The sequence below is a fragment of the Cololabis saira genome, chromosome 13, assembly GCF_033807715.1.
Source record: "Cololabis saira isolate AMF1-May2022 chromosome 13, fColSai1.1, whole genome shotgun sequence".
Classification (NCBI taxonomy): domain Eukaryota; kingdom Metazoa; phylum Chordata; class Actinopteri; order Beloniformes; family Belonidae; genus Cololabis; species Cololabis saira.
This window is the reverse complement of record NC_084599.1, coordinates 8600685-8625397: the sequence shown is the minus strand read 5'-3', so window position 1 is coordinate 8625397 and position 24713 is coordinate 8600685. Positions and strand designations below refer to the sequence as shown.

The 24713-nt window shown below is 42.3% G+C and overlaps 2 protein-coding genes across 3 annotated transcripts in view; both read right to left on the bottom strand.

Annotated features, from left to right (window-relative positions):
- sned1 (sushi, nidogen and EGF-like domains 1) overlaps positions 1–12921 on the bottom strand; it is a 31774-nt gene extending 18853 nt beyond the window's left edge. For both annotated transcript variants that reach the window (XM_061737574.1, XM_061737575.1), the window contains exons 1-8: positions 12179–12921; positions 4127–4414; positions 3074–3214; positions 2806–2968; positions 1996–2121; positions 1597–1710; positions 760–873; positions 209–322 (exon numbers count right to left, since the gene is read on the bottom strand). In XM_061737574.1, the coding sequence (XP_061593558.1) occupies positions 209–322; positions 760–873; positions 1597–1710; positions 1996–2121; positions 2806–2968; positions 3074–3214; positions 4127–4414; positions 12179–12397 (1279 nt within the window). In that variant the 5' untranslated portion in view covers positions 12398–12921. The remainder of the gene's footprint in view (positions 1–208; positions 323–759; positions 874–1596; positions 1711–1995; positions 2122–2805; positions 2969–3073; positions 3215–4126; positions 4415–12178) is intronic.
- Positions 12922–13316: 395 nt separating this feature from the next.
- Positions 13317–24713, bottom strand: part of crocc2 (ciliary rootlet coiled-coil, rootletin family member 2) — a 43023-nt gene continuing 31626 nt past the window's right edge. Inside the window, 7 exon segments of the mRNA XM_061738947.1 lie at positions 13317–13833; positions 13929–14108; positions 14485–14616; positions 15219–15410; positions 15497–15646; positions 16839–17279; positions 17363–17526. Coding sequence (XP_061594931.1) covers positions 13750–13833; positions 13929–14108; positions 14485–14616; positions 15219–15410; positions 15497–15646; positions 16839–17279; positions 17363–17526 — 1343 coding nt within the window. The 3' untranslated portion in view covers positions 13317–13749.

The window sequence follows — 24713 nt, the reverse complement described above, 5'->3', positions numbered from 1 at the left end:
ATTCAGTATCTGAATATTGTCCCAAATGAACCTCATTCAAACAAACCGTTACGTATAAGGCTTGCTCTTAAACCTGCAAGGTAATAAAAACACTTCCTATGTGCTTAAGCAAAGCCAAACAGAAACGCTGTGTAAATGTTGTCTGTGACAAACTTCAGATTTTGATGTCACAAACAAGTTCCTCCATCAGAATCCTTCACATCTTTACCTGTTTCGCAGAACATCCCAGTGAAGGTAGGAGGACACACGCAGGTGAAGTTGGCTACCTGATCGATGCATTCTCCTCCGTTCAGGCAGGGCTGGGACTCACATTCGTTTATGTCTGGAGGATTCACAGATATGAATTAATCACAGATCAGTTCTGAAGCTGTTACTGAAAACATTACGTTCCATTAGAGGCACTGAACTTATAGTGAGAGAAGAGAATTTCATTGACCGGGTGTCCGGTATTAAGAGTAATCTGGTCTCATGGTTTTAAGTTTTATCAACAGTCAAAGGAGAAATGACATTAGAAAAGGACTTTTGTTTCCCGTACCGACTTCACTCCAGTGAACTTTCTCAATATGGTCCGTGTGCTACACTGTTTGACCCACCGAAAAAAATATACAGTTGTTTTCAAATCTACTGAAGCATAACCCATTTGTCTAGCAAGACTGGGAAAAATTCTGGAGAGAAGCATCTGCCAAAAGAGTGAGTTTGATGTAGAAAGCAGTAGAAAATATTTCCTCTGGAGGGAGAGCTGTGAGTTGCACTGCTCACCTGTCTCACACAGCGCACCAGTGTAACCCGGCGCACACACGCAGGTGAAACTGCCGGTGTCTTGTACACATGATGCGTTGTTAAGGCACGGGCTGTCTTCACACTCGTCAATGTCTGCAACACACACACACGGACAGAGAGACACACTCATGGGATATTTACTCAGCTGATTAATATATCCAACACGCGGTTCCCCTCTCTCTGCAAGTATGTGCTGCTGGCTGCGAAAGGTATTAGAAGAGGTTTCATACAGTACATCTCAACAGGGTGGACTATGGGAAGGGATGCAGAGGCTTCAGCGAGGCTAGATCCTAATCCTTTGGATATATATCTTTTTGTCTGTGTGTGGAAATTGCTTAACAAGAAACTTTCAAATGCAGGGCATCTTCAGGGGAAATAGAATCTGTTATGTTTTCTTTTTTCCAAGTGTAAAAAATTATATCCATCCTTCTGTCTTTATATTTATTTAAAATAAATATGGGTTTTCTTTTTTTTTTTGAGTAGGCAATTAATCTAAAAGGCCTTCTAAAATCTAAGCAGAGTCTTAAAAGAAACCATGGACACCTGAAAGTCTTTAAGAATTAAACAAATTTGTCAGTCTTCCCAATAATCGTTATTCACCAGCCACTAAAGCAGATATCACCAGAATAAAAACCCATCTACGAGCTTTGATTCATGGCTTCTATCGTGCTGAAAAGGAAGGGAAATGCTATACAGGGTCTCAAAGGGATCCACACACATGCTGCATCTGGTCTTAATGGGTTAAAAGAGAATTTATGAGCGAAAATAAATTTAAAAAGGGATTACAACAGATTAGAGGCAATGGATCAAATGTACCTGTTTCACAGCGAATCCCAGTGTATCCAGGAGGACACTCGCAGAAAAACCCATTAATCTGGTCTTTACAAGCCCCTCCATTCTGGCATGGATTTGAGGCACACTCATCAACATCTGCAGTGAAAGGGAGAAACACAAAGGAGGCAGTATAATATATTTAATTAGAAGGAAACAGCTGCTCTGTTAAGAAGGCAAAGTCTGAGTAGAATATATCGGATTTGGCATGAAACTGTTGCAGGTATCAAGGAAATACTCAGGTGTCCCTTTGGAAAAACTGGTGAAACCTTGTATTTTCTTTACAAAGTGATATTATTTTTCCTAGTAAGATGGACGGTCTTTCACTACATGCAGTGTGCATTACGTGCAACGGAGCAGGAAGTGGTATTAACAATATCTCACTGATCTGGCACCGTCGGCCAGTGAAGCCAGCCAAGCAGGAGCAGGTATAGGAGGGGTTGCCTCTGATACAATCATCAATGCACTGGCCTCCATTCAGGCATGGGCGCAGGTGTGGGCACACTGATGCTGAAGACAGATAACATACATCCAAGAAACAACTGTTAAAAAAACGCCACAAAAGAGCATGTCGCACCCTATAATGTAATAATTTCCTGAAAACATAATAACGCCTGAAAATGTAATAAAATTTGCACTCAACTCAATCAAAAATGTAATAAAACCCAATAATGTAATAACTTCACCAATAATGTAATAAAATATCCTGACGGATATTGTAATAATATTTTTACCGAAAATATAATACCTTATTACATTATTGGGAATTTATTACATGGTACTCAAAGTCTGGAATAGTCATTCTGGTGTTTCAAATCCAGCGTATATAACATTCTTAGATTCTTAAAACACAAAAAGTAGAACTCTGGACTGAGAATGAACATATATATTACATTATTTGTCAAGTATTACATTATCAGTTTTTGGAGAAAAAAAAAGACCCACCTGAAAATGTAATAAATTCCCAATAATGTAATAAGGTATTACATTATCAGTAAAAATGTTATTACAATATCAGCCAGGATATTTTATTACATTATTGGTGAAGTTATTACATTATTGGGTTTTATTACATTTTTGATTGAGTTGAGTGCAAATTTTATTACATTTTCAGGCGTTATTACATTTTCAGGAAATTATTACATTATAGGGTGCTACAGAGCATTTGGGAAACCTATTAAGAGCGGCTCTCACCAGAGTTATTGCAGCTACCCACTTCCACCATGGCATCATCGATGCGGAAGACCCATCTGCCTGGGAAGCCCACGTTCGTGGTCCCCTCCACATTTACCACGTCAGCAGTGCGAGAACCAGGGATGTTGAAATAGCGCTTGCCATCACCAGCATTAAAACCTGCCTGGGAGGAGAGAAATAAAGCAGCAGATAAAACAAAAGGCCACTGAATGTGAGGCAGATCAGAATGCACACTCTCTGTCAATGCCAGGTAACTATGGGATGTTACCTGTGCTGCAATCCCCCCCAGCCCACTGTGGTTCCCCCCACTGCTGGCATGCATGCCCGTTGTCCAAGTGATGCTGTTGTACTGGAATATAGTGAAGGAAAGCTCTCCGTCTGTAATGAGCACCACTTGGAATGTGTTGACCTGCATAGAAGAGGAACAGGTTTGGTTAAAGCAGTTCCTAATTTATAGGAAATTAAATAATGATGAGACTTTAACACAGGCTTGTATATCAATGGCACAGCCTCAGCCAGGCTTGAAACATGGCATGTTCTGGTTGTTCCTTCAGGTCTTTAAACAAAAACATCATGTTATAACTTTGAAGGTTACCCAATGACTGATTTCTGTGATGAATTTGTATTCAATTCAAATTCAAAAGTACTTTATTAATCGCTGAAGGTAGATTAATTGCAGTAGTCTTGAGTTAACCCTTGTGCTGTCTTTGGGTCAAGGGAGAAAATAAGGAATGAAGGAAAGAAGGAAGTAAGGAAGAAAGGAGAAAAGAAGGAAAGGAGAAAAGAAGGAAGGAAGTAGGAAAGGGAGTAAGGAAGGGAGAAAAGATGGAAGGAAGGGAGAAAGTAAGGAAAGAAAGAATGGAGAAAAGGAAAGAAAGAAGGGAGGGAAGAAGGAAGGAATGGAGAAAATAAGTAAAAAAGGAAGGAAAAGCAAAGAAGGTAATAAAGGAACGAATGACAGAAGGGAGGTAGGAAGAAAAAGGAGTAAAGGAGGGTAAAAAAGGAGGAAAAGAGGAAAGGACGAAGGAAGGAGAGAGCATGGCAGGAGGAAAGAAGGATAGAAGAATTGGGTCATTTTGACCCAAAGACAGCACAAAGGTTAAGAGTTCAAAGATATATAGAGGGGTATTGCTGTGGGCAGGAAGAGTCTCCTGCAGTGGATCTGCAGAAGCCCCAGACTTCCTGAATCTTGTTGCTGAATCACTTTGTTGTGAGGAGGATGGTCAGGGTTGTCCATTTTAATTGAATTGGAAACCAAAAGTACAGTACAGTATGTCATGTTTTTAAAAAATGTCAGCGGATATCATGCATAAATTTGTACCGGCGTTTGTGAGTTCCCTCCAAAGTATGTCACTTGATGCCACGTGGAGATGAGGACCCATGTTGCGTTGAAGTTGGGGAACTCTGAGAAATACACCCTCACATCATCCGAGGCCCTCTTGAGAACTGAAGGATCCTGGCTCTCCCTGTAGAAGACACTTCCTGCTCGTCGGTTGTCTATGTCGGCCCAGAACGGCGCCACCACTCTCCTGTCCCGAGCGATTGGAAAAGCCACTGGCGTGAACTGGGACACTTCCCTCAGGAAAGACACCAGGCCGTTGTTGTTAACCTGAGGGCGACAAGCATTTGGAGTCAGGGCACCTGAATAAAAGGGTAAAGTAGAGTTTCCTCATCATGTCAAGACTAAACTGCGGTGACATGTTTACAGGATTAGGTGGAGTTAGAGTGGAAGTGTGGAGAAGGACACACAAAAAAGGACAGACACTGTTCTGACTTTACAGAGTAAACTGTAGCACTGGGCAGCGGGAGCACTCATAACGGATGTTTGCACTTCCTACGTAGCGAGCAGACGCCAGCTTTTTTCCATATGACAGCAGCGGAGCCTGGTTTCTGCTGCTCACACACCTGCACCCAAGTCTTGCCACCAGGAAGAGCATTTACAGTCTTTAAACTAACAAATGTCTTGAGCTGAAGTGGAACCAAATAAATTAAATCTGTCCACAACTTTAAACTTTTTTTTTTTTTTTCTGGATCTACTCTGTGAAAAAAATCCTAGACAAATGTTTCAACAACACTTAGAAGATATTATAAATAAGGCAACACATTAAAAAAAACTCCATTACCTTGTATTTCTTTTAAACTTGGGAGGATCACATGAAGCTATAACCGCAGCAGCGATATTACAAGGTTACAACTGCATAAGTTCTCCTGCAGTGCAATATGACGGTTCAAAGGTCCCCCAGCATCCAGCAGTGATTTCTGGCCTTTGCCTTGGCCTTGATACACAGATATTTCCCCAGACTTCCTGAATCTTTTCACAATATTATGCTATGTGAATGTCGAAAGGCCCCAGTTCTTTGCAGCCTTGTGAAATATTATTTTAACTGAATGATGATGATTCTCTGAAGGAGTTTGCCAGAAAGTGATCAGCCCCAAACCATCCTTACTTGTAACGACCAAACGTTTGGTTTATGTTCCTTTCGTGGCACCAACCGCTCTCACCTGTCCCCGACCAATCGGCTGAATGGATACTCTTCCATAGCAATGCTACTTGTGCATTTTATAAATGTTCTCATTTTCTTTGCTTCCCTACGAACCTTTCTCCGTGTGTTTTCTAGATCTGTTTGTAATTTCTAAGTACAATGAAGTACCTCAGTTGTGATATTAAAATACTGGCACTCATATGTACTTGTATGTACTTCTGCTACTGTATGTACTTGTCTCTGTTAATCAATGATAAAAACAAAGTAAAAAATAAATAAATGACTGTTTCAAGTTTGTGTTGCAGTTTCGACAACTCTACAAACTTGTTTTAATGTTCTACTATGGTATAACCTTAGGATGCAATTTTGTAAAAAATAAAAAAACGGAAAAAAATAAACGTAAGAGTAGAACCACAGAATCAATAATTAAATACGCCGGAGTAGACACTTTGACCTGCACAACAGAATCTGGGAACAGGACCGGATGTAATAACACTGGATGTTTTCAAGATTTAAGTTATTTTAAAGTGCAGGAAAATCAATGAAGTGACATTAGAAGAACAAATATTAATATGGCAGTTTCCTTAATAACACTGTAATACATAATAATGATGACACACTTAAAAATCAGATGAACCAATGCCTCCGGAGAGTCCTGAGATCACAGACTAAAGTTCAGCTGGAATCTGCATAGCTGCCCGCACCGCTCAAACTGTGAAACAATCTCCCAAAACTGGGGTGCAGAGGACAGTTGGGCTGGCAGAGGGGGGAACTCCAGACACAAGGCTTTCATTCATGCACCGGGTCTGTGTTATCATCATGGGAAGCTTCATCCTGCTCCGGCTGGCATCTACCCTTCGTCGTTAACGCTGGTGTGAACTTGTGATCTTTTCGTAATCACGCCAAGGGGCATGTGACAATGACAAAGCTATGTCAGATGGCTGAACTCTGCTCCATGCATGCATGAAAACCATAATTTGAAGGACTTTGCTGTAAAAACAACAGAGTAAGTTTTGTTTGGCACAGCACGGGGGCTCACTTGGTTGCCCGACCACAGTCTTCCTCTATGAATCAGCGTGATGTTGTGAGAATGTGTTCAGTGTGGGGAGGGGAGAGGAAGAGCGGCTGCATGGGCAGGGCCTGGGGGTCAGCCAGAGCACCATCTGATACCAGCAGAAAAATAAGAGTGAGGGCACGGGGCTCCATCACTGGAAGAATGCACATGTATTCTAACCTCCCCCACCAAACTTTCCCACTAATGAAAGCTCTGTGGTGGTCGTGGTCTGGAAGTCACCCATCTTACACCAGTATTAGTGTAGGAAATAATTAATACTAAATAACATTTATCCTCTACTTCGGGGATATGTTTAGTCTCTTCATCCAATTTCTCATAGCATCTGGAAGTGTTTAAACAACCATATTTCCTTCTTGTTAAAGGCTTTTTAGGATACTTTGACAAAGCAAAGAAGAACTGAGGCTGAACTCGAGCTCTTCTGCATGGCAGTGAATAGCTCAAGAGCTGCCTTATATTACGCTGTAACATGACCACGTTCAGCATCATACGGGAGAAAGGTGCCATCACTCAACCCTGTAAAAAGCATGTCGTTTCCCCATATATTTTTCCCTGACTTTAAATGGCGTCACTTCACTCTGCAACAACCTTGTTATTTTTTGTTAGATCCAGGAGTTTGCTTTGGTGGTTTTCTTTAGAGCCAAGCAGTTTATAGACTAAAATAAACTTAAGTCAAGCCAAAGCAAAGCTCTGAATGAAAAAGGTGCCCGTGGATCCGATCAGGAGTTTTCCTTGTCAAAAAATGGACGTTTCAGAGCTCTGAACCTGTTTAATTATTTGACGACAACCAAATAAGGTGACTACAATTTATCCAGTGTGTATTTGGCTTTTAGCTCCCCAGATCGGACTCAACTTAAGCTACAAAGAGTTTTGACTGAGGGCGAAAAAAAAATCTTGTCTGCAGTTGCATTGTTGGATTTTGATATTACATGTTCACAGAGATGCAAAAGTCTGGACACTCATGGTTTAAATGTATGTCACTGTGAATCGATCGATGAGTAAGAGACAACATGATTTTAAAGCCAAAATTTAAAGATGACTGCTTTTAGAATACTTTTACTTGTTCTACTTTTATTTGAGAGAGAAAGAAAGAAAGAAAGAAAGAAAGAAAGAAAGAAAGAAAGAAAGAAAGAAAGAAAGAAAGAAAGAAAGAAAGAAAGAAAGAAAGAAAGAAAGAAAGAAAGAAAGAAAGAAAGAAAGAAAGAAAGAATAAAAAAAGAAAGAAAGAAGCACCAATGTCCATGTCTATTTGCTAGCCGGGTGAAGTAACTTTCCAGAGTTGCTCATTGAGAACTAGCAGAGAATCAAAGGGGTAACAAAATGAAACAGTTTTTTCACCTAACGATCTTCTAGTTGGACTCTAATGTTTAACTGGAATCCTTGAAAGTGAGATCAATACTGTCATCTGACTCTCTCCGAGACGGCAAACGATATTCCTTAAAGTCATAATGTTCCATCAAAGCATATTTTATGCTTTTTGCTGTAGGCTGTTGGAATTCCTCTAGCCTCTAATATGTTATACAACGTATAGTATGTTATACTTGTATATTGAATTGCCTTCTTGTAGGGGGTCTAGGTCAGCACCCCCTGGCAGGGTCTCCCAAGGCAAACTGCTCCCCGGGGTTGTGTGAGGCCAAAAGCAATTACCAAAGACATATTTACTTTCACGTAAGTAAATAGTCCAACATCTCTTGCCTTAAGGTGTACTACAGTGGGTACCTTACAATTTATGTGGGTGACAGCCAAAGATGTGGGCCTTGGTGTCCCGGCCTTTGGTTACAGAAACTGGCATCGCATATCACCATTCTTGTGGTGAAGGAACTAAAGCTTATATGTGAGGTCGATAGTGACTAGACATGTGGGGGTCTGTTGACCTTGACCGCGGATGTCCTTGGGCAGTGGAGTGAACACTTTGATATTCTTCTCCATCCCACCAACGCTTCTTTCGCAGAGGATGCAAAGTCTGTGGACTCTGAGGTCTGAGGTCTGGTCACCCATCAACGGGGCTCAGGTAGTTAAAAAAAAAAGAAAAAACTCCATGGAGGCAGGGCTCTTATAGTGAATGAGGCTACTGAGATCCTAAGGGCCAAACCCAATACACCCCCTACTTTCTACCACTAGCCCTCACCCACTACCACTAGCCCTAAAAATGAAGCCACAAACTTTAGGGCCCTTGTAATCTTCCCCAGGGATTGGGACACCACTTGCTACGTCACTGCGTGGTTTACGTTCGGGTACGTAAGCGACTGCGTAGTTACGTTTGCACATACGTCACACCGTATCAGGAAGCCCAGAGCTAGAAGCTGTTTTAATTTCAGCTGTAGCGCTGTTAATTTACCACTTTATTAAGTTTTAATATTTTTTCAGGTGTAAAAGTAACCGTTAAGATCCCCAACCTGGGCTCAGTTTATCCAAATAACGCCTGTTAAGAAATTTGCTCTGATGTTTTCGGGATGAGAACAGCCTGCCGGCTCGGGAGCTGATTTATGGTTCCGCGTTACACCAACGCAGAGCCTACGGCGTAGGGTACGGTGTACGGCGCGCGTCGCCGCGTAACCTACGCCGTAGGCTCTGCGTTGGTGTAACGTGGAACCATAAATCAGCCTTTATTCTGGCGAGGTCTTCGCGAACAGCGAGTGATTATGTACATCCACTGAGTGAATATTATGAATGTAAAGTACCGGTATATATTTCTTGCTAGAAATGTAATCAAAACGCATTTTTATGCAGAAACTAACTCAAAATATTGATTTTATTCACTAAAAAATAAGAAATGTCCGCTATGTTTTTCTTTTTGATTCAGTCTGCAAATGATGACGTAAAGCATTCTGGGAAATTTCTCTGGCCCTCGGTCAGTTAGTGAGCATCTGAAAACCCTCGTTCTGAAGGGCTAGATTCATACTCCCTAGACCTTGTTTAGGCAACTCCCCCTAGATGAAAAGAGGAATTGGGACACCACTACCCTCACGGGAACGTGCAAAATTTAGGGGTAGTGCTGAAAAGTAGGGGTAGTGGGAGTATTGGGACTGGGCCTAAGTCACTGTAGGCTCTGGATGTTGTAGGGCTGCCTCTCTCAACACCACATGGACTTTGGGAGCGCTGCCTCTGAAGTCCCCTCTTGAGAAAGTACAGTTGAGTATGAAGCAGCGAGGATAAGAGTCAGCATCTCAAAAACATGGTTCTAGGTTGGAAAAGGGTGGGATGCACTCTCTGGAATGAGCGTGACTTACTGCCTCAGGTTGAGGAGTTCAAGTACCTCTGGGTCTTGTTTATGAACGGGGGAAAACTGCTGCACAAGACTGACCGGTGGACCGATGTGGAATCTGCAGTAATGCTGACTCCACCAGTCAGTGAGCCAAAAGACAAGGCTCTCTATGTACTATGTACTGTACTAGTAGTCACTAAGAGGACAAGATCTGGACGAGAAGTTCAGTTATACGGGGGAGAGTGAAGAGCAGCCAGTTGAAGTGGTTCAGGCATCTGGGTGGGATGCCCCCTGGACACCCCCCTGGTGAGATGTTTTGGGCATGTTCAACTGTAAAAAGGCCCAGAGGCAGAGGGAGGACACGCTTAATAACTGAAGGAGGTGGCTGGGGAAAGGGAGGTCTGGGTCTCTTTTGTATAGGATGAAATGTACATGTAAAGGATGGGAGGTATGTTCATGCTGAATACAAAAAAATTAGTATGGACACAAGTTTAACTGAGTGAATAAAACTGCAAATGTTCCTCTCTGTCCTTACAAGTCCGTAGATTACAACTCTGCAACACATAGAAATTTAATCTATAAAGAGAGATGCTACAAAATGTTCTTAGCAGAACCCTGAGACCATAATAAGTGTCTTTGATCCTAAAGAGTTGTTGTTGCAACCTACAAACGTTTGGACCCTGGATGTCCTCCTTCACGATCATTACACGGGTCATCTGTAAGTGTAGGTAACCTGTGATCTGTATTGTTTAGCAGCTCCCAAGATGCCTTGCAGATTGGTGTTTGTTGTGTTAAAGTATATTCCTCCGATAAAGCAGCTGGACAGTTCCAGGGAAGACCCCTGCCATGATATCCGAGGCGTGGGAGGAGGAGGGGGAGGACACAGAAAAGGAGGTGGACAGATACCAGCAACATGAGAAAACTCCCTGATACAAACCACAACAGAGGGACAGCCTGGTTACCAGGGGGCAGAAATAGACTGCATGTTGGGAGAGACCCAGGTTTATACAGGGAATTTTTTTCAAGTGACATTAGAGAGTTCTGTCTCACCCAGTGCTGCGTGTTTATGATAGTCCTTAAATCTAATACTGTGTTAAAGGTTACTGCTGGAAATGGGAGATTTTGTTTCAGAAGGAGATCAAGTATTGATGGAATCTGCTCTCAAAGACTTAATGAAATCACTTCCAACAGATTTGTCCTGCTCACAAGGCATCAGTATGACAATAGAGTCAGATAGTATCTGCATGCTTTCTGAAATATGTTTGGTTCGACAGCTTTAATGTGACAGCAGCCCAGAAGCTTGGAGCAAGCCCATGAGAACATTATTGATTCAAATGTAACCCTTCGTGGTCAGTGAAATATTACTGTCAGATCAGACTCCCCCTGTGGTGATTCCTACTGGATTCAGGTGAGGCATTCACAATATATGTAAATGAACTGTTCATTGCCTGCCATTTAATGAGCATTACTCACAGAGAGTCAGAGCAAGTTACACTATATCACTATCAAACCGCACATATTAAAGTTTGTAGCAACATCATTTAATCTTTGTCAGATGATAATTCAATCTGAGATCAAAAAGTTAAGCAAGGAGTAACTTGTCTTATCTTGTCTAATGTAACTATCAGGCATCGGTATTATTACAGAGAAGCTGGAATTTATTGCAAAACATCTGAAAAACAAAAAGTAGCACGCAGAGAGTTTTGACATGTGCGCAAATGCACAAACATCGTAGTTACAAAACTGTCACTGTCTATACACTGTGTGTAATGCAGAAGAGTTTGAGATATTTATTCATGAGGAGACTGATCTCACCCCCCACTGGATCAAATGCTTAGATTAGAAAAAGAAACCTTTGACCTTGCCCGGTGTTGCTATGGTTCCTCAGCCTCCCCAGCCCACAGCGCGGAGCAGGCGCGGGGCAGGCGGGGCTCCGAGTGAGGAAGGGAGATTGGGAGAGAAAGCGTGGATGCATAACCACAACAGGTGGTGTTAATTTAAGGGAGTTCTGACTTGCGCTGGAACTGATTCCAATACATGACAAAGGCAGATCAAAGGGCGTTTCAGTGTGGTGTGCGAAAACCCTTGTCAAACCATTTGGCTTCCTCCCATGAGCACTGCTTCTCTCCACTCTCACTTGTTGTGGAGGAGAAAAAAAAAGCAGTTCACAGATGTTGTGGAAACATTAAGAACCTAAACAGTAATTTTCTTTAACAGCTCTTTGTACATTTATTATAATAAGGGGGTTGCCACTTGTCTGCTAATAGTTTGTCCCTCGCTCTCTCTGCGTACTTGACAGCACTAAGAGGGCAGATGTAAAGTTAAGAGAGTCACAGAGGATTAGGATTCCGTCCGTGACAGCAAAACGTGATATTCTACAAATGAGGTTACACAGTAGAGGGTGTGAAAGCGCATGAACATGTATAGACTCTCAAAAAGCATTAACTTAGTAGTGTTTGGCTGCGTGCCAAATCGAATCTCCCCAAAGGCCATTATCCTACACAATTCACATTATTTCAGATGTAACTGCCAACAAGCTCAGTGTATGCAAACGGATCTGTGGTGATATATCATCACATGCACTTCAGCAAAAACATATATGTCAGTACTCACATAGAGTCCTGTGTGATTCTCTCCAAAGAAGGGGAAGGCAACAGAGATCTCCTGGAGCCCAGAGCCTCCGTCGTCCTGAGCGATGGTCTGGGAGTCCCCGTTGTGCCGGCCAAAGGGGTAGAAGTCCTCTAAGGGCACGGCAGATTCCACCCTGGGCATCAGTTTCAGGGAGAACAAGGTGCAGAAGCAGGACAGCAGGGCTTGCAGCACCAGCACCATGGCCTCAGCCACACAGGGATGGAGCTGACAGCAGGCACTGGAGAAGGGAGGGAGGAGCACACACACAACAGGCAACAAGTGCAGAGCAGAACAGGACAAGACCGTGCGTTCCTCCTCTCAGCCACAGCAGCTGGAATCCTCCGCTGAAAGCTCCCTGGTTCTGTCTCTGACTCTCCTCACTTGTCCTTTCAGAAGGGAACTGGGCTTCTAGTGTGAGAGAGGGGAATACTGTAGATTCCTTGCATTTTACTTGCTGGTGGGCACTGCATGAGCTGCACTCTGCCTCACTGAAATGAAACGATGGAAGGAATGAAAGAGGGGAAGAAGCGTGATTTAGCTGAGATTTTTTTTCCCCAAACAATCCAGTGATTTGGTCCCTGATGGTCAGCTTAGAAATATCCTCAATAAAAGCTCTATTCTGCTTGCCAAAGAAGTTCTTTCAGTTTTGGCCCCGCCTCCCCCACAGGGATTCACTACCTTGCATAATTAACTCCTTCCAGCCAATAGCTCAAAAGAGGTCGGTAACTGGATAACCACTGGGCGGATCTATGATAATCAAAGAACTGCTTTAAAGAAACTCTGACAACACTTTCTCCTTTCTGTGAAACTCCCTCAATGTACACTTACCAAGGCATGTTGTTACCCTGTGAGAATGCAAGCGTGTGATATACTGTAAAGAAAGTGTGGTTGTGAGAACAAATAAGATGAAAAATTGCAATAACCAAGAAAACATCCTCATAGATGTGCAGCTGTTTTCTCAAATAACACATGGAAATCATAGAAATGTTATCTAAGGTGGAAATCCACAAAACTGAATAACTGCACATGAATACACTCAGTTTTATTGAAAATCACCCAAAGATCTTAATATTGATAGAGTAAAATATAGCATGTGATTGAATTCTGTTGTACAGTCTTCTTACATTTTACACCAAACAAAACATGATTGCAATATATTGAAATATTTCTCTATTTGTATATAGATATAAAACTGCTACAAGATCATAAGAAAAGAAGAAAGCACCAACTAATTACATCTTTCACCACATTGTTTCCCTGAAAAAGAAAAAAAAAAGACATAGAGACATAGAAAATATAGTGAGCAACAGGAAATCCATAAAACAATTTGGCAAATGCAGTTCACTCATAAACAAAACATTCATTGTTTGTTGTCGTGGAGTGTTCCTGCAGATTAATGTAATCTTGTGTGCACATGTACAGGGTGGGTGCAACTGCCTTGGGAGTGTGTTTGTGTGCTTGTGAGTGAGGATGTAGCTCCAAACATACAGGTCTTGGGAAGCTGCCAGCAGTACAGTAAGGGAAAAAGACAGAGGGGCCACATACTGCACTCCCTACACACCGGGCTGCAGCATCCAATTAAAATAAGCCTGGCGTCTTCTCGTTTCCTGATCAACCTGGTCTTTGAGAATCAGCACCTTTGTAAAATAAAGAAGCGAGAAAATATATCTGGAGCATAATTTAATTAGGAACATTTTCCAGGTTAAATTATTTACAGTTAAAATTTCAATACCTGTTCCTCCAAGCATTGGACCCTCTGGTGATGCGCCGTCTCCCTGGTTTCCATGGCTCGCTGTGCTTGGAGTTCACTGTCCCTCACACGATCCCGCTCCAATTCCAATTGGTTGTTATGATGGGCTGTTACCTCCAGGAGGTGCTGTGCATGAGACTGCTCCAACTGTGAAATCTGGGCCTGAGGACAGTTCAATAAGGTTCACAGATTTGAGAAGAGAATAATAAAAAGGAGATGAAAGAGTGTGAGCATTAGGAAGGCGCTGTGGGTCTTTGATCCTGAATGGTTAAATACAAATCATGTGAGTGGATGCCAGCTTTCATTAAGTTCTGGTGTAAACAAGCAAACATACTGTAGGTTCTCTACAATGAAAGTGGGGTGTAGGATCATACAACATTCGTCTTCTCTTTATGATTCTATATCCCAAAATTTTAGAAAGAAGATTCAAGGCATTTAAACAAAAGTTGGAATGCAAAAATACTTCAAATATCCCATTTCAAACATTTTTCTGTCCCTCCCAGACCAGCCTGTGGCTCATGGTCCCATAACTTTTCACCTGCAGAGTCTGTAGCCAGTCCTGCTTCTCAGCCAGATCCTGGTCCAGGTCGCAGACGGTCTGCTCCAACTGCGTTTTCTCTCTAGCAGCAGATGCTGCCTGCTCCTCCATCCTCAACCTCTCCATCTCTACCTGACAACAGCGGAATAGTGACATAAAGTGAACAACTTGACCATGAGTGTTCTGCACTCATGTGGCTTGCATTGTGTGCAGCTGAAACCAAGAACTGAGACTTTATGGTTCTCATAATTCTCTAACATGTCTCCAGAAGTTTAGGAAACAATTATTCCAATATATGAAATTGAAAAAAAAGTAACGACTAAAGAATAATACAACATCAAATTATCTAAATCATTCTCTCTTGTGAGGAATAATATAACCGCTCAATTAAGGGTCATATTGTCTCTGCAGCTGTGTGTCTTCACTAACGCAAGAATGCAGTAACAAGCCCTCTGACCATCACTAAACGCATATTACTTCAGTCCTGGCTGCGTTTGTGCAATGATTTCCTGTAGTTGTACAATGGACTTTAAGATGCTTTTAATTACATTTAAAGCTAATTACGATTTGGCTCCCATGTATCCCTCTGATCTTTTGCTTCATATTCAGCACAAAAGGTTTATTTTAGGTTCACTGAGCAAACTGCGGTTTAAAGCTTTGGGGTTCCTAGACTTTGGTAAAGAAAGCTGATAAGTGTATTCTAGTTTTATTGTTGTGTAGATAAGTCAGCTCACCTTCTCTAGTGCCTTTCTAAAGGCAGATTTTTCTTTACCAAGGCATGTCAGGACCTTTTCCATTTCTGCTCTCTCATTCCGAAGCTTCTGCAGAGAGCTCTGCAGACTGTTGAGCTTATCTTGGAGTTCCTCCTTCTCTCCGTGCAGCTGCTGAGAAGACTGCAGTTCAGCCTCCTGCTGTTGCTTCAGGCTCTGGGACGCAGTCAATGAACCATACATCAAAACAGAGCCTCAACCTTTGCACTCTTATTTACTTATGCTTCAACAGTGTGACTCACCTCCTTCAGTGTCCTGTTGTGTTTCTCCAGCTCAGAGATTTTAAACTCTGAGTCCTCTTTGGCTCTTTGAAGGTACTGGGTCTGGTCTGTGAGTGTGTGTTTCAGGCTCTTACACTCTGAAAGAGCATCCCGGGTTTTATCCAGATGTTCCTATGGGCAGACACACTATTTGAGGAGGCACGCAGTTTCATCAAAACATTATAATTTTGCACTTCTATGCAGTTCTAATAATAATAATAGTAATGGATTAGATTTATTTCGCGCTTTTTGTAAGGACAGTTAAAGTGCTCACAATGGTTCCATTATTCATTCACTCCTCATTCATACTTGGTGATGGTAAACTTCATGTGTAGCCACAGCGGCCCTGGGGCAGACCCACAGAAATGTGGGAGTCAATCCACGGCAACGGCCTGTCGGAGCACCACCGGAACACTCATACAACATTCAGACACCAGCGATGCCCTCAGTGGAGGAAGGGAGGGTAAAGTGTCTTGCCCGAGGACACAAAGATAGACGACTGGGGATCAGGATTTGAACCGCCAATCCTTCAATCATTGGACTACCTGCTCTCAGAAGGGTATGATGGACCCCACATTGTCTGAAAGATGCTGTGTGAACTCGAGAAAGCGGAATGGCTGCATTGTAAATTAAATTAATTTAACGCAAACACCCTATGTTGTTAAAGAGGAAAAATGTACATGTTTAAAATAGTGTAGACAGTGGACAAAGTCTTCTTAAATAACCACAAAAATAAAGAAATGTTTGTATTCAAGTACATTTCTACTCCTATAGCATCTTACTATAGGTTCAACCTTAAAGGGGACCTATTATGGCATCTAATACCTATTTTAAACAGGCCTTGAATGTCTTAAAAACAAGCTTTTGATGGTTTTTGCTAAATAAATTAGAAATTCAGCCTCTGAGCCATGTCTTTATCTTCCCATTCTCTAACCTCATTATCTATGCAGGATTCTGAGTGGGCGGGGCTATGATAATGAGGCACTGTGCTGATTGGCTGCCTGAATGACGCGATACACCGCTACGAAAAAATGGCGGAAGCTCCGGCCGACGGAGTTAGTTGTGGGCGTGATTTCATGCACGGAGGCCAACCTATGTAAATCGCGCCCGTCGTTACGTAACGACGGGAGCAGAATCTGAACGGCTCATCCGGGCGGCTGTACAGACACTGCAGAATTCGGTTGCTTTCCTCCTTCTCTGAGTTGGCAGGCTGAGGGGAGACCACTTTATATATGTTAAAGCAAGAGAAAACCTGTTTTTCATAATAGATCCCCTTTAACTTTGTTGAATATTGAGTGTAACCACTGTGAGAGAGTGGCTGTACCTGCAGCAGCCTTCGGTCCTGCTCACTGGAAGTCAAAGCCCTCTGCAGTTGTGTCACTTGCTCCTGCAGACCTTCAGTGCTGGTCCTGTTGTCACTGAGGGTGTTTGAAAGTTTGTGAGTCTGCTCTCTCAGCTTGCTCTCATGCTGCTCTGCTCGAGCCAGTGACGTGGCCAGCCTGTTCTCGCTGACCCGTAGCGACGCGCATTGGTCCTCACTTTCACCCAGTTTCCGTCTCATGTCTGTCAGTCTCTCCTGGAGGGCCCGGACCTCTGCATCCAGCTCTGCTGCTCTCAGCCGGGCCCTCTGCAGTTCACCCTCAAGGGTGCGCTGGGAGAGCTCCAGATTGTTCCCTCTGTTCTCTGATGCCTCCAAAGACCGTTTTAACTTGTGCTGTTCTGAATTAGCACATGTTTCTAACCTCTGAAAGGCATCCAACTTGTCCTGTGGAGGAATATGGATGGGATTTTCTCACTTTCACAAAATATGCTGGTTGGCATTTTTGAACGGTTCTTTACCTTACATACCTGCAGGGCCCTGGAATCAGTCTGAGCTGCTTGAAAACTGGTCCTGAGTTGAGCCAACTCACTTTCAAGGCCTCTCCTCTCTCTCTCAGCACGATACACTACATCTTGCTGCAGAGAAAGGGAAGTGTGCGCCTTATGCAATTGTTCTGCTAGTTCTTGTTTTCCTGAAAGAGTACAAGCATACTATAAATAAAATATATTATCAAAAACAAACACTAAAACAGAAAAAGTTGGAATGGTATGGGAAAATGAAAACATTTCCATAAATAAAAACTACAAATAAATAAAGTTTTGGCTAGTGACAAGAGTGTGCTGAGAGGGTGAAGTCCTTCACACACCAGCGATGCCCAGAGGATGAAGTAGAACTGCATTTAGACCGGGTGACCGGGGTATGGAGATGTTTAGGAGGGATGGCGGTAAAGTTTCTATTACAATACTTTATTTAATCATTTTTAGTTCCAGTGTTGCAGATAACATTGTTACATCATCTTTCAAGTACTCTAGGACAGGTTTCCACATCCTATTAAATTTCCTACCAGACACCTCATATCATAGTTTTTCATTGTGGAGTACTCCTCACATTTTTTTCATTCATGCTTCTGAGTAGGGTGGTGATTCAGATTTCCATATCTGAAGGATACTTCTTAACCAAGTAATTTACAGCAGTTGTTTGTTTTTTCGAATCCAGAAGTTATAGATTATAGACGGAAATATAATTTCAAACATCAGTATGCAAGGACCACTCTCAAGCAGATGTGTATATCGGTTGTGGGAGTAAAACTGTGGAACTCTCTACAGAATGATTTAAAGGAATGTACAAATTTACTTAGATTCAAAAAAATGTAGAAAGATAAAATATTTAAGTTATATGATCATGAATAGGCTGGGACTTAAACAGTACTATTGATATATGTGGTTGGTTTCTATTTAAGTGTATATTTTAGTGTAAATATTGGTTACATTGACTGTTCTTTTTGTTTTGGTATTGAATAAGGGGCAGGTAAAATAAGACTTCTCTTCATCCTGCTCCTTTTCGGTCATGGGTGTGTAGATTGAAGTGTACAAATGTACTACTGAAATATTGTCAAACTATGCACTACCATGCACGAAATAAATACATAAAAAAAAAACAAAAAAAAAACAATAATCATACCGTATGCTACCATCGTATGAATGTTATAATCCATGTTTCTTATAGTGTTGGAGACACCAAATGAAGTAGTTTTAGGTTCAGGCTTAATATCTAAATATTTAATTGAGCACTAACAGCTTTGGAGCTTCAGGCACAGCCAAAATTGATGTGCAACTATGTCGAAAACTGTCTTATATCTATCACAAAGCGGTGCGGTCTTGGGGAAGATCTTGTGCAGTTTTATTTTTAAAGTGTATATGGTGCATAACCATAAATTGGATCAACTAACATTGATAGAACAATGATGAATGTAATTTAAGGCTTGATTGCATATTTGTTCTTTAATTGTGATATTGAGATCCTCCTCCTATATTTGTTTAATCTTGACAGCAGGTTTGTCATGCTTAAAAAAGAAGAAAATGTTGACTATTTAAAAAAATTAGCCTTTGGCTTCTGGCAAGCCAAGCAAGATGTTATACAGAACATTATCCTCTGGTTATGATTCAAACCGTGGGATAATTATTCCACTGTAATTCCTCTCCTGAAAGTATCGGGAAAAGGTCATATCGGTGCATTGATGTCATTGGAAGTTCACAAAACTTTCGGAAATGCAGCCATATTTTTTTAAATATTGGATATTATAAAATGTTCTTCTTTGTTAGAAGTGTTTGATCTGGGTGAAGAAAAAGGAGAGCCTGGGGGGATATCTTAAGTATTAAGAATTTTTAATTAGATTGTAGAACATGATCTTATAAAAGTGAAAAGATGCCAGAGGAATGAAGGAAAAGTGTTGTGGTGCCAGTTTTAATCAACAAGGGTGACGTGCAGAACTGTAGCAACCTGAGAAAGAGTCATAGAAGCTAGGCCGAAACGGCACTGTAAGCGGCAGTAGGATTTCATGCCAAGAAAGACCACTACAGATGCAATATTTGCTTTAATAATGCAGATGAAAAAGTATAGAGAATGTCAGAAGAAGCTGCATTGCGTGTTTATGGATTTAGAGAGAGTGCATGACAGGGGAGGAACTGTGGAACTGTGTGCAGAGAAGTCTGTCAGACTGAAGCAGCATGACAGAGGTGAGGTGAGGTGTGCTGTATGTGGGAGAAAAGGATTCAAAGTAAAGCAGGGCCTCCAACAAGGATCGGCACTGACCCCCTTTTGATTGCCATGGTGATAGACAGGCTGATAGATGAGGTCAGGCAGAATCCCCAGAGACTATGACTGCGTTTACATGCAGTCAATAACCCTTTTAAAACTGGAATATTAGCAATAACCCGGTTTTGCACGGCCATGTAAACACCAATAACGCCTTTGAATAACCCAAATTTGCTCATATTCAGGTTTTTAAAAACCCGAATATGACCCCTGGGTTACTCCTTTTAAAACCCGAATATTGGGTCATGTAAACCCCAAACGGGATATCCCCATCAAACGGAACATGAATTTGTTTTCTGCGCATGCTCTGTTCACAAGGAATCCTGGTCTTTTGAGTCCAGTACGTTCTTATAAACACGGAGAAACGCAAGACCAGATCACTTTTGAAGTGAGGAGGAGAATAATCATTTTATAAATGTAATGAAAGATATGAACATTTTGGCATTTGTAGACGGTAGAAAGTACCGGGATAGCCAGATTTACAAGAAGGTGAGCAAAAAATTGCGTGAAGCAGCATTTGTTTTGAATTTAGATACAGGAAGAAGAAGCGTAAATGACGGTAATTGCGTCATGACGTTCTCCGTGCGTCGCTGGTTTGATCCAGATATCCCAAATGATTAATTACCATGTAAACAGGGATAACCCTGTTAGCTCACGCATGTAAACGGAATATTCCGAATGTTTCAGTAACCGGAATATTAGCAATAACCCCAGTTTTGACTGCATGTAAACGTAGTCTATGATGTTTGCAGATGACATAGAGATCTGTGGTGAGAAGAGAGACCAGGTGGAGGAAAACCCTGGAGAGGTGGAGCTATGCACTAGAAAGAGGAGAAATGAAAGTCAGTGGTAGCAAGACAGAGTACATGTGTGTTAATGAAAGGGAAGTGAATGGAACTGTGAGGTTACAAGGAGTAGAGGTGGAAAAGGTGCAGGAGTTTAAGTACTTGGAGTCAACTGTTCTGAACAATGGAGAGAATGGTAAATAGGTGAAGAGGTGAGTGCAGGTAGGGGGCAGTGGGTTGAAAAGGTTTCAGGAGGGATGTGTGATGAGAGTAGCAGCAAGAGTCAAGGGGAAAGTCTAAGGCTGCGTCCCAATACACCCCCTCGCCCTCGTTTTCTTCACTAACCCTAACTTTTGCGCGTTCCCGTGAAGGTAGTGGTGTCCCAATTCCTCTTTTCACCTAGGGGGAGGGGGCATAACGAGGGCTAGGGGCTGAGAATAGCCCCTACGGATCGAGGGATTTCAGATGCTGAATTGGCGAGCGAGGGGGTATGAAAATTTCCCAGAATGCTTTTCATCGTCATTTGCGGACTGAATCAAAAAAAAAAACATGGCGGACATTTCTTATTTTTTTGTGAATAAAATCAATATTTTGAGTTAGTTTCTGCATAAAAATGCGTTTTGATTACATTTCTAGTTGCAAACCAATATTTTACTTTCATAATATTCACTCAGTGAATGTACATAATCCCTTTTTTGTCCGTTGTTCGCTAAGATCGCGCCGGAGTAAAGGCTGTCAGGTTACGCCGTAGGCTACGTAAGCTACGCCGTAGGCTCTGCGTCGATTTGACTCGCCGACTGAAGGCAAACAGGCAGACTCGTCTCAGAGAAATAGAGAGAAATAATCCTGTGACTCGTCAGATTTGTTTTGGATGTTTCTGATATAATAGTTTTCAGAAACCACAAAGTAATCCAGCTGTTATCTGGGTAATTTACACACTTTCAGATAAAGTTGCCGAAGATCACGCCAGAATAAAGGGATTTATGGTTCCGCGTTACACCAACGCAAAGCCTACGGCGTAGGTTACGTAACCATCGCCGTAAGCTCTGCGTCGATGTACGCGGCGACGCGTGCCGTACGCCGTACCCTACGCCGTAGGCTCTGCGTCGATTTAACGCGGACCCAAGCTCCGGAGCCGGCAGACAGAAATCTCGAAATTTCGGAGCAAATTTCTTAACAGGCGTTATTTGGATAAACTGAGCCCCGGTTGCGGATCTTAAAGGTTACCATTATACCTGAAAAAATATTAAAACTTAATAAAGTGCCATAACAGCGCAACAGCTGAAATTAAAACAGCTTTTGGCTCTCAGCTTCCTGATCAGGGTAGGGATGGAAACGAGGGGGAGTAGGAGAAATGGGACAGGCACCTGGGCCAAGTGCCCTAGATTTCAAGTGCCCTAAAATCTCCCCTTTCTTTTTTAGGGGTTAGGGAAGAAAAGAAGGGCGAGTGGAGAAAAGAAGGGCAAGTGAAGTTGAATTGGGATTGGGCCTAATAAACCATGGTGAGACGGACTATGTCACAAGATTTAGAGACAGTGGCACTGCCATAACGGCAGGAGGTAGAGCTGGAGGTAGCAGAGCTGAAGATGCTGCTTCAGGAGTGACGAGGGTGGACAGGATTTGGAATGAGAACATCAGAGGGACAGCTCAGGTTGGCTGCTTTGGAGACAGAGTTAGAGAGGCCAGATTAAGATGGTTTGGCATGTGTAGAGGAGGCACAATGGATATATTGGTAGAAGGATGCTGCCAATGGAGCTGCCAGGCAGACTGAAGAGGAGATTTATGAATGTGGTGAAAGAGGACATGCAGCTCATTGGCTTGAGAGTAGAAGAGGCAGAGAGCAGGGTCAGATGGAAGAAAATGATTTGCTGTGGCAAACCCTAAGGGGAACAGCTGAAAGCTGAAGAAGAAACAATATAAATTACTGGTAAAAGTAGTCCAAAGTTGTGATTCTCAATATTATTTCAATGCAGACAGCATGGATTTAGTATATGTATTTTCTTTTCTTGTCAACTTCATTTCATTTTGCTTAATATACATATATTTGTGCATTCAAATCTAAATATCCCCCTTCTGCTTTAATACTACAATCACCAACGTGAAAAAGACTATATGAAGTTTACAAAGGGCACCGATGCATTCCCAAACAGACCCTGGCTTTTGGACTTTTTCCCAATAATAGTCATTTTCAGGTAATTTCCATCTTTTGTCAAGAGATCATGGCACCCATTCCCAGAGAGGGAGCAAGAGGGAGAGGAAGCCTTGGAGTCCTCGCAGTGCTGTATGCACCAATTCCACATTTAGCTCTTTGTCATCACAAGGTCAGCATGGATAAAATAAACAAGAAACATCTGCTGACCCAATACTCAAATGTCTATAAACAGACATTCCTATCATAACTCGAGTTTAATGAGGTACCAAGCCCCAATAATAAGTGGGAAGAACAAAGCCATGAGCACGTATGCCCCACAGGTATAATAGCTCGGCCACAGGAGGAGGTACAATCTGTGGGTGTCAAGAAATCTCATCACTATACATGGAGGGTCACCCGTCAAATCCAACACGCTGAATGTGTAAGTGGGGGGAAGGGATTCGTGAGCATCAAAACCACCATCCAGGATGAAACAACAAAGACCCAGAAACACATGTGGAAAATGGTTCCCAGTGAATTTCTCAAGTAGTTCAAATGCAGTGTGAGAAAGAGGAGAAACTGGAAGAAACACCATGGAGGGAAAAACCTCTGCATAGCATCAAATCAATATACAAGGCCTACTGGTGGATAAAAAAGAGTGGTCTGAAAGATAGCAGTGAGGCAGTAACTATAGAAACACAAGATCAGGCCCTGAATACAACAGCAATAAAGGCATGAGTCTATAACAGCACACATGGCCCCAGGTAGAATCTATGCAAATATGGACACCAGACAATCAAGCACATCATAGCAAGGTGTGAAAATGGGAGACATCCCCAAGGGTGGTAGAGAATGAAAGACCAAAAGCCCTGAAGGATTTCCAAATCCACAATAATGACCAATAAACCGTCAAACTCCACTTGACAAACTTCAGAAGAAACCAGTTGCAACAAATGAAACAATCCCAAGTGACAGCAACATCAACAAGATATAACTCGATAAAAATATCAAGCAATTAAAAATAAGACGAAAAAGACGAAGGCAACAGCAGATCAGCATCAGATATCTCTGTCCAGATAAACACAGTGCTAGAAACAGCTTAGACACTGTAAGATACTGTACAGAAACCTCAAGATCCCATGGTGCTGGTAGGGGGAGCTTATGGACCTGGAAAATGTCTGAGCCTTACTATGTCTGTCTCTTATAGTGAGTAACCAAGGTATGTGACTGGCACCTGGCTTGGGTCCTCTACCAGCTTGAGGGTTTTATGCAGTATTGTACTGTTCGTAGGACTCCACACATCTGGGCAAACATTTCTGATGCTGCTCCCAGGAGGTCACTGCTCCCATATCTACAACTATCACTGGCACCACTGGTATCATCACCTTCCACGTCTTTATAATCTCTATCCTCAACCCTTGCTATTTTCCAGCTTTGTTGCATTCCTTCTTGATGCTGCTGTGGCTTGGGATTGGTCTGCCTATCACTACGGCTTTCTTGTGGAGTTTGTAGACCACCACAATGTCCGGTCAGTTAGCAATAACCAGTTTATTAGTCTGGATTTGGATGTCCCACAGGACCTTTGCTCTTTAATTCTCCTTCCCACTTGGAGGTATTGCCAATCTTTACTTTGGGACTTTCAACCCATACTTAGTGCGTAAGTTCCTGTACACTATCGTAGTTACTTGGCTATATACTTGGCTTGTTTCTATAGTCCTGTTTCCACTGAGCGCTTTGATCCGGACCGGTATGATACGGTTCAGAAGGGTTAGAAAGGTCCTGCCAATTCAGGTGAGCGTTCCCAGTGCAAGTTGGACTACCACTGGGAATGCAGGGGTTTGACCAAATGCCTAGAGTTACGTCATACTACTGCAAAGACAATAAATTTGACGCTACAGACAACAACAATGAACATCATCCAGCAAGTCATTTTTGTTCTGCTTGGCTTTTGGTTCTTTGTATGTACAATACATGTCGCATTGAGAGACGGTTGTGGGCATTTAAGTTCTTCTGTCCGCCAATCAACGGACTGTATCGTGTGACGCCGGTAGCTCTAGCCCAACAGTACTGTATCATTTTCCGATGGACCTACAACGGAAGTGGGCCCAGAAATGATGCGGTTTGGCTCAGTTGTATGGGACCCTTTTA